General features: G+C 39.5%; 1 protein-coding gene across 2 annotated transcripts in view; it reads left to right on the top strand.

The window, feature by feature from the left end:
- Window positions 1-252: 252 nt before the first annotated feature.
- The window catches only part of ST8SIA4 (ST8 alpha-N-acetyl-neuraminide alpha-2,8-sialyltransferase 4), a 101,579-nt gene continuing 86,911 nt past the window's right edge, over window positions 253-14,920 (top strand). For both annotated transcript variants that reach the window (XM_058171814.1, XM_058171815.1), the window contains exon 1: window positions 253-636. In XM_058171814.1, coding sequence (XP_058027797.1) covers window positions 524-636 — 113 coding nt within the window. In that variant the 5' untranslated portion in view covers window positions 253-523. The remainder of the gene's footprint in view (window positions 637-14,920) is intronic.

A 14,920-nucleotide genomic window follows, 5' to 3' on the forward strand; every position in this document is an offset into this window, starting at 1 on the left:
CCGTTCGTCGCTTTCTTCCCACCGAGCACCGAAGACTACCCTGACCAAGCTTCGCTTCGCTTCTCCTCTCCAAGAGGCGCATTTTAAAGTTAGGGTAGCGGCGTTCCCCGCCTCCTCTGGCCACCTATTGGCCGAGGTTTGCTCATCATTTCCCCGCCAGGGAAAGGGCGGGGCTACGTGACGCCCCGGAGACTGGCGGCTGCCGCCTCTGCTGTTACCTAAACGAGAAGGCAGCGTGAGAGGAGCTTGGCGGAGAGGAGCAATTGCTGGGAGAGCTCGGGAGCGCGTGGACTTCGGGCAGGACTTCGCCGGCGGGGGAGGGAAGGAGGGAGGGAAAGCAGCGGCAGCCTCCTACAACATCAAGCCGGCTTTTTATTTTTATTTTTTTTCCCCTTTGCTTTTTCAAAAAAGAAAAAAAAACACCCTTTGGCTGAAAGCTGCTTTGTTTTATTCTCCTTTGCTCCCCTTTCTCTCGCATCCTGCCAAACAAAGGAAGCAGAAGGAATTCCGAATTGCGGGAGACATGCGTTCCATCAGGAAGAGGTGGACTATCTGCACGATAAGTATCCTCCTGATCTTTTACAAGACAAAGGAGATTGCAAGAACCGAGGGGCACCCGGAGGCGCAACCCAGCGGGTAAATGCAAAGCGTTTGCTTTCACACGTATTTGATAAAAGGGAGGAGGAGGAGAGCCGGGATGCGCGTTAAGGTGCAAGGGCCGGTGGTGTTTGCTCCTCTCAGCCCCCTCCCCCTCGCCAACTTGTATTGAGTAGGTGCGTATCTTTTGGGGGATGTTGTGAAGACCTCGCTCCACACACACACACACACACACACTTCCTTTTGATCTGCAGTCTGCGATTTCGCCCTCGTGTGAGAATTGAGCGTTAGGGCCGGATTCAGGAGAGAGGTGACTCCCCCAAGGCGAAAATGACGGCGGGGTTTTGGAAAGAAGTTGAAAAAAAGAAAGATCGCCCGAATGAGTTGCTCGACGGCTGGGCATTTGCCAAAAGGAATAAAGCAAAAGGGCGCGTTAAGAGATTTGGAAGCGTCGGCAGGTTCCGAAGTAGCGAGAGTAGCTTGAGGATGCGGGAAGTGGCTCGGTTTTGTTATAGTACTCGTTTGGGGGAGTGGCACTGCTTCCTCCCTTCCAGAAGTTCACCTGTGTTGTATCGAGAATGGTTGCGGATTAAGGAACGCCCCGGTCCTAGACAGAAATTTCGTGGGAATTACAGCCAAGTTAGTCCTCAAATAAGATGACTTTCTCCCAAACCCCGATGGCCCTTTCCGTTCCCCTTCTACTGGGTTACACACCCCATCTTTGGATCATTTAAACAAGATCAGCGCCGAAGCAAATCCGATTGTGCTCAGCTGCTGATGAAACCGTGCTTAGTCTCTTGCGGTCTCCCGAAGGCTCAAGTTTTCTAGGAGCGTTAGGGATGAGGGGCGCGTCCTCCTATTTCTTTCTTGGTGTTCCTTCGTGGCAACAAAACCTGCAGCTGCTAGTTTGCGTTTGAGACGATGACAATTAAATGATTCATATTGCCACGCGTCTCGACTTGGTCGTCACTTTACAAGCAAAACAAAACTTTAGCCCGTCTTGTGCGACGTAGCTGTGCCGAGACTGCAGTTCGCAGAGCGCACTTAAAGAGGGGTGGGTGGGTGGGGAGGAGGAACCTCTCCCAATTTCACGTTGTAGGGTTGCATTTGATCCTAACGAGCTTCTTAACGGGAGAAAACAAGCGGTATCAGCCTTGTCGTGTTATATTTTGGAGGATCCGAAGAGGATGCTGATTGCTGTTCTGCTGCTCCATATATATATTTACGCTGCCATTGGCGAGCACAGCACTAACTTAATCCTGGAGCTGGCTTGTTTGGTGTAGGCATGTCTGTTGGCGGGTGGGAAGGCGTGCCCGAGGGGGTGGGGAGCCGGCGGTGCCTGGAAAATCCAACGTGGTTCGCGTACAGTACAGCAGCAGAACGGCGGTGCCGTTTAGGCTAGGGTAACTAGTCTTCACTCCCGCGCTCCTCCTTGCCCAGCAAAGAGAGAGGATGCTGCTGGCACTGGAGAGGGGTGTGTGTGTGTCTCTCTCTCCCTCTCTCTCTCTCTCCCCTGGTCTGCCTCTGCCCCAATTTCTGCTGCCTCCACCGGCACCTACACCTTTCATGCGTGTCCGCCTGCCTAGCCTCTCGAGAAACCCCGTGGGTGCTTGCGGAGGCTGCAGCGTTTAAAATAGAAAGGCGGGAGACTTGAGGATGTGGGGTAGCCAGAACTGCTCGCCTCCTTCCTTGTCACCCTTATACAGTCCCGTTCCCAGGTTGCGTTTTCTTTGCAAGCGATCTCCTTCCGAAGCTGCGAATCTCAACCCTTTCGCAAAATCTTCCAGCTGCAGGAACAGAGCGTGACGAGAAGAGGAGAGAAGCTCACCCTTCTAGGCTGGCAATGACCCTTGTTTCTGTTCCGGTTTTCTCACCAAGCGAGGGTACGGCCCCGATACATCCCACCCCGAGAGAGTGGGAGCTTGGCAACATCAGTCCCATGAGTTGTTTTGTGCTTCTCTACCTGATCAAATAAAATACAGAAGGAGGCGTCGGGGTCGCGTTTCCTTTTTAGTGAGCGTGGTCTGCAAAACCTTGCTGGCTTTTGCATGGTTTGCACAAACAGGAAAAGTGCTGTACCAGTGGATAGGTTTCGGTGGTAAGGTTTCTCAGGTGCCAGCAGAGACAAAAGGTTAGCTTCTTTGTTAGCTGTCAGCCACAATTCTTGGATTTCTCTCTTCTGCCAAACACTAGCTGCAGCTCCTACAGCTTTACACCTCCGCCTTTCTAAACTGTTGGGATAACCCTCTGGAAAGAGAAATGCAACACATCTATTCTGGTTAAAGCGCCTGCAGCGACCCTTATGCTTGTTAAAAAGTATGCCAGCATTTATTGTGCTTCTCTCATTGCTAATATATTTAACTGCTGCAGGAAAGAGCCCCAAAGCTGTGTTTTCTTTATTTATGGAGCTAACCTAGGAAAAGGATCCCCCTGGATTCCTTTCTTTTCCCACTAAGCATTCCCTGCCTGAGGTAAAAGCAATCACAAATCATTCTCCTCCTGAAGGCTGGAGGTTAAAGTGCTAGTTTATTCACATGGTTAGAATGACATGCTTAACTATCAAGTGTGCTGGCAGGTGGCAGATCTTATGGTTGCATGCAGGGTGAAGAAGAGGAGGAGAAACAGTTGATAACGAACATGCTCTGTGGTACAAAGAAGTAGTAGTGCTAATCATGAGTGGCCAAGGAGTCTAATTCTGACCTGGCTAGCAGCATCTGAGTAGACCCTGGAATGCAATTCATAGAAGTCAGAATGGAGTTTGCAAAGTTGCCGCTCCCCCAAATTGGACAACCTCAGGAAATGATACTCATTCTGGCAGTTTCAGTGCTTTCGGTGAGTCCTCAGAAATTGCAGATGTGGGGAAAAATACAACTGTGTGAAACCACTTGGTAGCAGAAGCAGCAAAAGACCTGTACAGGAGCCAGTGGTACAGAAATAGCCCACATCTGGCAGATTTCCTCTGTTTTATTGCATTAAGTCAATCTTCAGTCATTGAAATTCTAGCACTGTTTTGAAAGGGATTCCCCAAGAGTCGATGGGACTATCTGTTATTGTTATCATTGTCATTTATATATTATTAGATAGTGTTATTTGTCAATAAATCATCTATGGTGTCAATAAGTCATCTAAAACTTCACGAAAGGGTTGATGAACTGAAGAATTTGGGGATACCTGGTTTAGAAGAACCTTAGTTAAAACTGACAAATGCTCTGAAAAGTTCTGGTTGGGGATTAATGCTTCTTTCTATAATCCAGGTATTCAGGTTCCCTTGAAGCTTAAACTAAAAGTCAAGAAGGGCAGTGACCAGAGGAAAGGAGGTGTGGGATTGAAATAAATCAGGTTAATTTACCTCTTGATTTCTGCACTGTTAATTTGTTTCTAAAACTTTCTGTATGGATTTATCTATTTATCCTCCTCCCACTCAATATTAAAAATCTCTCATTGAAATAGTTCTGTAAGATGTTCACTTTTTTTCCAGAATAAGTTGTTGAAACCATTGTTTTCCGGGGCAGGTCTGATCTGTTAAAAACCAACTTTAGAACATGTTGAAGTCTGTTTTTAATTGCTCCCCAGAATATACGGTATATTCATGGGTTCTTAAATGCTTTCTTATTAGCAGAGAGTTGAGGGAAAAGACAGTTTGCATTATCCTTTGAATGTGTGCTTGTGGATAAGGATTAATAAGTCATCTACTTTCACAGGTAGCTACATGCAGAATTGAGAGTTGATTGATATTCTATTGCTTTCTGAGTGAGTTGGTTAATCTGTTTGTAACACAAAGTGGTCTAAAACATGATTGAAACACCCAGTGGAATTACTGCCAAAGTTGGTCTCACTTTTATTGATACACATGTGCCTTCAGTCACAGTAAAACTGGAGCTATCTTTCCCCCATCATTTCACTTAATATATTTTATTTCAATAAATATATTTTATTTATTTGGAAACTTCTTTGCTGGCAAATTAACAATCTACTGCAATGACTTAGTGTCTTCCACCGTTCTGCAGAAGAACTTTGATTGCCATATTGGCTGGAGATGATGGGATGGGAATTTTAGTTACAGATGTGGGCAGAGTTAAAGAAAAAAGGTAATGAACCATCTGATTGGCCTTATTATGCTAAGTTCAAGGAATAGCTATAACGGTTTAAAGCGAACTATAAATATCTGAGTAATAGTGGTTAGGGGAAAAAGAAAAGAGAGAAGTACTGAATACTTCATTTTACATTTTCATTTTAAATGTTTTTATTACATTTAATTTTACTTATACATTACTTGAATGTTCTGTGATTTTAGCATTTTTTTTAAAGATTGACACTTGGAAGGCGACAGCAATAGCTATAAGTAAAGCTTAATATGTTTTATTATCATGTGCCTACCTAAATCTATAGGGTTCTATATTTTTCTCCTGTTGATCTCAGAGCTTGTAGGCCTGTAAAATGGCCCAATTGCTTGTTGAGTTTTGAGATTGTCTCCATGATATTAGAAATTAAAACTTTGTGTTTGCCAGCATTCAGTAAAAGTGAACATTGCTTTATATTCAAACTAGCTTAGTTCGTAGTGAGACGCAAAGCATTTTAAAAATATTGCTTGCTTTACAAGAAAAAAATATAACATTTTATTGTATTGGTTGAGATGGAGGCAGAAATGTTACACTTGATTTTTCTGAGTATTAAAAAAAAAAGAAAACAAATATTCCTTCAAATTAGCTTGAGCAAGCCAATAACAAGATTACATAATGATGCTCTCTGAATTGTAATTCCAATTAAAAGTTTATAACATTAATATAACTTTTTAAAGTAAAAGGGTTTGTGGTAGGAGGCAAACTAGCATTTGTCAGATCATTGGCCAGATTATGGTAGTGGTACCTTTGCCAAACAAAACTCTATATAGCATAACAAAAATGACTTTTCTGCCAAAGAATGATCTTTGAACCATAAATCAAAATATTCAACTGTCTCTCACTTCTCTTACGCACCCTTCCTCCGTTAAAGCAGCTCCAGTTATTAAGACCGTAATACACATCATGAGATACAAATCAAGAATGTTATTTATTTATTGAACCTGTGAATCAAGTTTAGAGCAAAGAGAGGCTAGCTATGGTGAATTCAGTGGAAATACGACAAACTGACATTTATGTTTGAATAAATTTTACAGAATTGAACTATAAAAATGGAAGATTTGAAGCTATCTGAAAATGTGTTCTCAACTGTTATGAGTTTTACTTAATGCCACAAGAAATAGTGTTTTCCTAGTTTGTGGTAAGAGTTTATATGAAGACACTAGATTAGAAGCATGATACTCTTCAGATGATTTTGGTTTTTTGCTAAATTTGTTTATAAATTCACTTTTATAATAAATTGAATCATAGTTTAGATGGAAAAAGTGTGGCCTTTTTAAAGTAAAGATTTGCTGACCAAAGCAGGAAAAAATATAAACAGAATGGAAAGCAGCATAGATTCAGCATAGAAACAACTTTGGAATCATAAAAAAAACATTTTAATTAATAACCAGAGGCAAAATCAAGTTCAAATTAAGTATTCTAAATTCTCATTCATTTTTCAAGATTTAAAAACTGCTTATCCTAATGAGGAGAATATGACATAGATTTTTCAAACAGATTTTTCAAACAGAATAAGCCCCAAAAAACTTTAGTTGATGAGATTTTGAATACTGAGATACACAACACCATCTTAACTCTCACATCCTTCATTGTGCACAGCTTTGTGACTAACCTTGTCCAAACCTCAAGCATCTGCCAAAATAGCTGATTATGATTTGGAAGACATAATTAGCTACAAAACTTAACCAATAAGTTACACATGAGAATTAAAAAAATATTATACATGGTGTTTACTGACATTGTGTAAAAAAAGGATATTTTCCTTAAAATCATTATAAAAGAATAAGAAGGAATACTAAAAAATGATAACGGAGGATAAAAATAAACAAGAAGAGATATCCAACAGACCAAGAACATTAGCTTGAAGTTGGAGAAATAGCAAGAAGCAGAAACAAGCAGATTATAACTAAACTACTTTTAAATAGACTGTGTTATGTATTGTTATCATTATTATTTTTATTAACTTTAGCTTTTCAAGACGTTTTGAAAACCTAAGCAGTCTGAAACAGACTGCTAGGGTCTGTTATGATCACTAAATGAATGATTTGTTTAGTGATCAAAGTTATAACAGCATTGAAAAAGTTACTTACAACTATTTCTCACACTTATGACCATTGTAGCATGACACAGATGAAAATTTGGACGCTCGGCAACCAGCATGTATTTTCGATGTTTGTACTGTGCCAGGATCATGTGATCATTATTTGCTAATAACCACATGATTCACTTAACAATTTGTTTAACCATGGCAAAAAAAAAAAAGTTGCAAAATTGAGTGGAGCTCACTTTAAAACCAACCATCTTGCTTATCAATGAAAATTCTAGTTCCACTTATCTTGTAAGTCAACAATTACCTGTGGTTAGAGCATAAGTACTTTTAGGGACAATTATTTGTTTGTCTGATTTGTATTCCTCCTTTTCCCAAGAACACATGGCAACAAACTCAACTCTTTCTTTCCTGATTTTCCCACAATAACTACCAGGTACGAAAGACAAGGCTACCTGTGAAGTTCCAATTAAACTGATTTACTGCTCCTCCTCCCTTTGCATGGGAACTTACTCAACTAATGATTAGCACTAGTTTGGCTCTGGATAAGGGTCAGTGAAATTAAAAAAGGGTTGAAATTAGTCCATTTGTGACTATGTAGAGCACAGGTGTCAAACTCTTGTCACATCGTCACGTGATGTATCGTAACATTTTTTCTCTTTGGGGAGCTGGGGGGTGGACATGGCCTGCGCATGACGCATCGATTCTGTGGGTTGCCTGTTTGACACCCCGATGTAGAGAGTCGAGGGGATGATTTCTCTTTGGACTCTGCCTCTAGGTTCTGCCACTTCGACTATAATAACCCATTGCACTAGATTGGCTTGAGAAAGTATGACTAGTACAGTCACTTAGTGAACTTTGATCACTGATGGTGGACTTGAACCAGCCTTTCACTTATCCTAGTTCCAAAGCCTTCGCGCCTGTGCTGCACTACACCACCATATCGTGCTGTATATGATTATATATACAGTATATGTATATCACTGCATACTGTGAAACACCCATGCCATTTTTGGGAAGTTCCTAAGGGGCTGCAGTAAATTAAATACAAATGAAAATTCATTGTACAATTCTTATGCATCCCATAGTGTATTTTGATCACTTTATTTTTAAGTTGGCTCTGATGATGCTGTTTCAGGAAGATGAAGGTAACATCATCCAAAAATAAACACACAGTTGTGTGTTTATTATTTAAAAGGGACTGATTCATATGGCATTGACAGGGAAGGCAGAGATTTGCTGTATAATTAATTTTGGCATGAATCTGTCCCCTGTGATTTATGTGAATATTGTACACCAGAGATTTTATCATTATTCTTTATAACATTAAATTTGAAAAGGGTATTATGTACATGCATACACGGGTTTGTAAATGCATATGTATTTGTATTCCTTGCCCCATCTTAAAATTACTATGTATGAAGTTTGAAATAAAGTTTGTTTGATTTTCTTTTAAGTTCAACTTTGAGCTGTAAATCAATCATACATATTGGATGAGATGCACATCCAGCAGATATACGATCATTGATCCTATGAGTTCTCCTAGACAAGCTTCAAGATGCAATGAAGCACAACTTAGTCTTTCTGAATATCATTGTATGGCATGAGATTGCTATATGCAGCAGACAGAAATGGACATTCTTTTAGGGTCCAGCAGTTTTTTTGTGAAGTCTGCTATAGCAGTGTTAAGTCTGATGCTGCCAGTTTGCTGTCAAGCTAAGATTAGACTACATATTATGCCATATGAAGGTCTGTATTGTTTAGGCCTTCCTATCTAACAACTGCTTTCTCTGTTACATCTGTGCCTGGAATGTAAAGATTTAGCAGAACTGCCCTCTTGAGGATGCTGCACTTGCAAGGGGTTCATGGAAAGGCAACCCAAAACAGCTGATTCTCAGCCAGAGGTTTCTTAACTGTGAAATTCTCCTCTTTAATTACAATTGAGACTAATCTGAAGATGTATCTGCTGAACCGGGCCTTTAGTTTAATTGGCAGTGCAGTGGCTCTTGTTTACTCTGGATGTTCTAATAGGTCTGTCCCATGCAATCACTTTTAAAGCTTCTCTTTTTAAAAAAATTAATTGTAAAATGGCTTGATTGTATTTGTTGGATTTGTTTGCAAACGAATTGCACCAGATTTGTCTTTTTGATACATTGCTTTGTTTATACATTCTACATAGAAGCAAACACATTTTGTTGTGTTATGTTTATGGGCTAAACATTTATTTTATGATAGTGCTTATAGCTTTCATGCCAAAGACTTCAGATTCAGTTGCTGGCCCTCTTTCCATTTAAACAGTCTTATGTAGTGGGATGTGAGAAGGGTTTCTAACTGAAGCTGTTGTTGGCTGCTTCTCAAATGGTACAAGTCAATGTGGACAAATGGTCTGACCTTGTATGAAACAAAATATTACGTTCCCGAAACGAGCTAGATTTTCTCAGGTGTCAGAATGAATGCATTTATCTCACGAGAGCCCCAATAATAGACTGTGGGTGGCTCATAACAGTTAGTATAAAACCAGCATAAAAACAGAATTGTAAAATAACTGTGCTCCTGGGATGGAAAAAACAACCACAGTCAAAACTCCTCCCTCTCTCTTAGTCTATATTAAGACATTATTGACCTCTTGGAAACAGTATAAACACATTAGAGATTTCCTTCTTTTGAGATTTTTTTTAAAAACTTAACTGCCCAAATTCACTTAGATGAAAACACTTTTGTATTCAGTAACACCTACCTAATGACTTATTCTATATTTATACTACTAAAAACATCATTGTGTTTACCTGTTTCTACTTTCAAGTTAGCCCAAATGCTGCTAATACTACAACCATTTTTGAATCAAATCTGCTAATTTAAAAATGCATAAAAATCCAGGACCCATCATGTAATTGAAATTTCCATTGGTTTTATTCACAAAGCATTCCCACATTGGGATTGGGATTTCTGATGGTCCTCACCAGCTTCCCAGAAGCAAAGTCAATGGGGAAGCTGGCAGGAAGTCAGAAGTTGCTTTCATTCACATTGCTTTTTTGCTTATGCAAGGGCATTCTACTTATCTGTTTAGGTAAATAAACATTGATTTATTATTGAAGCTCATTGGCCATTACATTTATTTTTCTGTTTATAATATATATCCTTCTTATTAGTTGATTACAGGACAGTTTAGCATTGATATAACAAAATATGGCTAGCCTACAATTTAGTGTTCATTCTGGTCATATCAGACTGTACTGTCTTTCTCTCAAAGGATGACCCACTGGCTCACAGTGTTGGCTAATTAACAAAGTTAATAGTCTACTTAAGGTTAAATACTTATAATTTCAGTAGTTGCTTTAGTTAGAAAGCAACATGAGCATCCTGTCTCTTTCTTCCAGTAATAAATCAAAACAATGGAGAAGAAGATGTTTCTGTGATATTCATAATGAGCCAGGTTGATAAGAGAATTACATTCCCAGTATGCCTGAGGGCAATAGGTTGTCTTATGGCAGGGGTGAAATGCTCCGGGTTCGGACCAGCTCGCCCGATCCAATAGCGATGGCGGCTGGTGGTCGGAGAACCGGTAGCAAAAATCCCTGGCCCCGCCCGCTGCCCCTACTGAGCCGCGCCATTATCAGAGGGTTGTTTTTTTTTTACTTTAAAAGCAGTTTTTCTTCAGCTGAAAACTTGCCTTTAAAAGTTAAAAAAAAAGCCTTTGATGATCCTGCGGCTCAACTGAGATCATCAGAACCCTTTAAACTCTTTTTTAAACAACCTCTTCGGCCGAAGAGGTTGTAAAAAAAAAAGGTTTTAAAAGGCTCCTCTGGTGATCCCAGCTGAGTTCCTCATCACCAGAATCTTAAAAAACATGTTTTCTACAAGCTCTTCAGCCGAAGAGCTTTTTAAAACAATTATTTTAAGAGGTTCTGGGCTGCTATGAGGGAATTTCAGCTGGGATCGTCAGAGGAGCTTTTAAAATCTTTTTTTCCTCTGGCGATCCCAGATGAGTTGCCTCATCATCCCAGGCTTTTAAAATCACTTTTTAAATACCCTCTTAAAAGAGCCCCCACCAATGCCCACCCAATCCCCCCTCTTCACTTACCTGTAATTGCTGCTCCTTTCAGGCTTGCAAAGCCATGCTTTACATCAGTTGCATCAGCTAGCAACTGAATCTGCCTGCCTGAAATCCATCTCCTCCATCAGCAATTTAATCTGCCTGCTTTGCTGGCTGAGGAACTCTGGGAATTGAAGTCCACAAACCTTAAAGTTACTAAGGTTGGAGACCCCTGATCTAAAAAATATAAATAAAATAAAATAATAAAATAAAATATTTGTGCAGCTGAAATTTGGTGTGTTTCTGTAGTTACAAATTTTACTCTAACTACACTCTAACTACACAAACACACAAAATCTCACGAAGCTGTATGTGGCGTTTTGTGTGTGTGTATGAGAGAGAGTCAGTTGTGTTGTGTTGTGTGTGTGTATGTAAAGTGTGAAAGTTGGTTTTTGAGCTTTTTGTGGCTGTGTGAGGTTCCTGCTTGATGCAAGGGCCATTTTGGGTGAAGTGCAGCTGCTTTTACATTGCGTGTGAGTCAGTTGTGTTGTGTTGTGTGTGTAAAATGTGAAAGTTGGTTTTTGGTACCTCTTATTGTTTTGTATATGATTATATATACAGTATATGTATATCACTGCATACTGTGAAACACCCATGCCATTTTTGGGAAGTTCCTAAGGGGCTGCAGTAAATTAAATACAAATGAAAATTCATTGTACAATTCTTATGCATCCCATAGTGTATTTTGATCACTTTATTTTTAAGTTGGCTCTGATGATGCTGTTTCAGGAAGATGAAGGTAACATCATCCAAAAATAAACACACAGTTGTGTGTTTATTATTTTTATTATTTAAAAGGGACTGATTCATATGGCATTGACAGGGAAGGCAGAGATTTGCTGTATAATTAATTTTGGCATGAATCTGTCCCCTATGATTTATGTGAATATTGTACACCAGAGATTTTATCATTATTCTTTATAACATTAAATTTGAAAAGGGTATTATGTACATGCATACACGGGTATGTAAATGCATATGTATTTGTATTCCTTGCCCCATCTTAAAATTACTATGTATGAAGTTTGAAATAAAGTTTGCTTGATTTTCTTTTAAGTTCAACTTTGAGCTGTAAATCAATCATACATATTGGATGAGATGCACATCCAGCAGATATACGATCATTGATCCTATGAGTTCTCCTAGACAAGCTTCAAGATGCAATGAAGCACAACTTAGTCTTTCTGAATATCATTGTATGGCATGAGATTGCTATATGCAGCAGACAGAAATCGACATTCTTTTAGGGTCCAGCAGTTTTTTTGTGAAGTCTGCTATAGCAGTGTTAAGTCTGATGCTGCCAGTTTGCTGTCAAGCTAAGATTAGACTACATATTATGCCATATGAAGGTCTGTATTGTTTAGGCCTTCCTATCTAACAACTGCTTTCTCTGTTACATCTGTGCCTGGAATGTAAAGATTTAGCAGAACTGCCTCTTGAGGATGCTGCACTTGCAAGGGGTTCATGGAAAGGCAACCCAAAACAGCTGATTCTCAGCCAGAGGTTTCTTAACTGTGAAATTCCCTCCCTCTTTAATTACAATTGAGACTAATCTGAAGATGTATCTGCTGAACCGGGCCTTTAGTTTAATTGGCAGTGCAGTGGCTCTTGTTTACTCTGGATGTTCTAATAGGTCTGTCCCATGCAATCACTTTTAAAGCTTCTCTTTTTAAAAAAATTAATTGTAAAATGGCTTGATTGTATTTGTTGGATTTGTTTGCAAACGAATTGCACCAGATTTGTCTTTTTGATACATTGCTTTGTTTATACATTCTACATAGAAGCAAACACATTTTGTTGTGTTATGTTTATGGGCTAAACATTTATTTTATGATAGTGCTTATAGCTTTCATGCCAAAGACTTCAGATTCAGTTGCTGGCCCTCTTTCCATTTAAACAGTCTTATGTAGTGGGATGTGAGAAGGGTTTCTAACTGAAGCTGTTGTTGGCTGCTTCTCACATGGTACAAGTCAATGTGGACAAATGGTCTGACCTTGTATGAAACAAAATATTACGTTCCCGAAACGAACTAGATTTTCTCAGGTGTCAGAATGAATGCATTTATCTCACGAGAGCCCCAATAATAGACTGTGGGTGGCTCATAACAGTTAGTATAAAACCAGCATAAAAACAGAATTGTAAAATAACTGTGCTCCTGGGATGGAAAAAACAACCACAGTCAAAACTCCTCCCTCTCTCTTAGTCTATATTAAGACATTATTGACCTCTTGGAAACAGTATAAACACATTAGAGATTTCCTTCTTTTGAGATTTTTTTTTAAAACTTAACTGCCCAAATTCACTTAGATGAAAACACTTTTGTATTCAGTAACACCTACCTAATGACTTATTCTATATTTATACTACTAAAAACATCATTGTGTTTACCTGTTTCTACTTTCAAGTTAGCCCAAATGCTGCTAATACTACAACCATTTTGAATCAAATCTGCTAATTTAAAAATGCATAAAAATCCAGGACCCATCATGTAATTGAAATTTCCATTGGTTTTATTCACAAAGCATTCCCACATTGGGATTGGGATTTCTGATGGTCCTCACCAGCTTCCCAGAAGCAAAGTCAATGGGGAAGCTGGCAGGAAGTCAGAAGTTGCTTTCATTCACATTGCTTTTTTGCTTATGCAAGGGCATTCTACTTATCTGTTTAGGTAAATAAACATTGATTTATTATTGAAGCTCATTGGCCATTACATTTATTTTTCTGTTTATAATATATATCCTTCTTATTAGTTGATTACAGGACAGTTTAGCATTGATATAACAAAATATGGCTAGCCTACAATTTAGTGTTCATTCTGTCATATCAGACTGTACTGTCTTTCTCTCAAAGGATGACCCACTGGCTCACAGTGTTGGCTAATTAACAAAGTTAATAGTCTACTTAAGGTTAAATACTTATAATTTCAGTAGTTGCTTTAGTTAGAAAGCAACATGAGCATCCTGTCTCTTTCTTCCAGTAATAAATCAAAACAATGGAGAAGAAGATGTTTCTGTGATATTCATAATGAGCCAGGTTGATAAGAGAATTACATTCCCAGTATGCCTGAGGGCAATAGGTTGTCTTATGGCAGGGGTGAAATGCTCCGGGTTCGGACCAGCTCGCCCGATCCAATAGCGATGGCGGCTGGTGGTCGGAGAACCGGTAGCAAAAATCCCTGGCCCCGCCCGCTGCCCCTACTGAGCCCATTATCAGAGGGTTGTTGTTTTTTTACTTTAAAATCAGTTTTTCTTCAGCTGAAAACTTGCCTTTAAAAGTTAAAAAAAAAAGCCTTTGATGATCCCGCGGCTCAACTGAGATCATCAGAACCCTTTAAACTCTTTTTTAAACAACCTCTTCGGCCGAAGAGGTTGTAAAAAAAAAAAAGGTTTTAAAAGGCTCCTCTGGTGATCCCAGCTGAGTTCCTCATCACCAGAATCTTAAAAAACATGTTTTCTACAAGCTCTTCAGCTGAAGAGCTTTTTAAAACAATTATTTTAAGAGGTTCTGGGCTGCTATGAGGGAACTTCAGCTGGGATCGTCAGAGGAGCTTTTAAAATCTTTTTTTCCTCTGGCGATCCCAGATGAGTTGCCTCATCATCACAGGCTTTTAAAATCACTTTTTAAATAGCCTCTTAAAAGAGCCCCCACCAATGCCCACCCAATCACCCCTCTTCACTTACCTGTAATTGCTGCTCCTTTCAGGCTTGCAAAGCCATGCTTTACATCAGTTGCATCAGCTAGCAACTGAATCTGCCTGCCTGAAATCCATCTCCTCCGTCAGCAATTTAATCTGCCTGCTTTGCTGGCTGAGGAACTCTGGGAATTGAAGTCCACAAACCTTAAAGTTACTAAGGTTGGAGACCCCTGATCTAAAAAATATAAATAAAATAAAATAATAAAATAAAATATTTGTGCAGCTGAAATTTGGTGTGTTTCTGTAGTGTTTCACTCTAACTACACAAACACACAAAATCTCACGAAGCTGTATGTGGCGTTTTGTGGGTGTGTATGAGAGAGAGTCAGTTGTGTTGTGTTGTGTGTGTGTGTATGTAAAGTGTGAAA

The sequence above is a fragment of the Ahaetulla prasina genome, chromosome 2, assembly GCF_028640845.1.
Source record: "Ahaetulla prasina isolate Xishuangbanna chromosome 2, ASM2864084v1, whole genome shotgun sequence".
NCBI classification, from domain to species: Eukaryota; Metazoa; Chordata; class Lepidosauria; order Squamata; family Colubridae; genus Ahaetulla; species Ahaetulla prasina.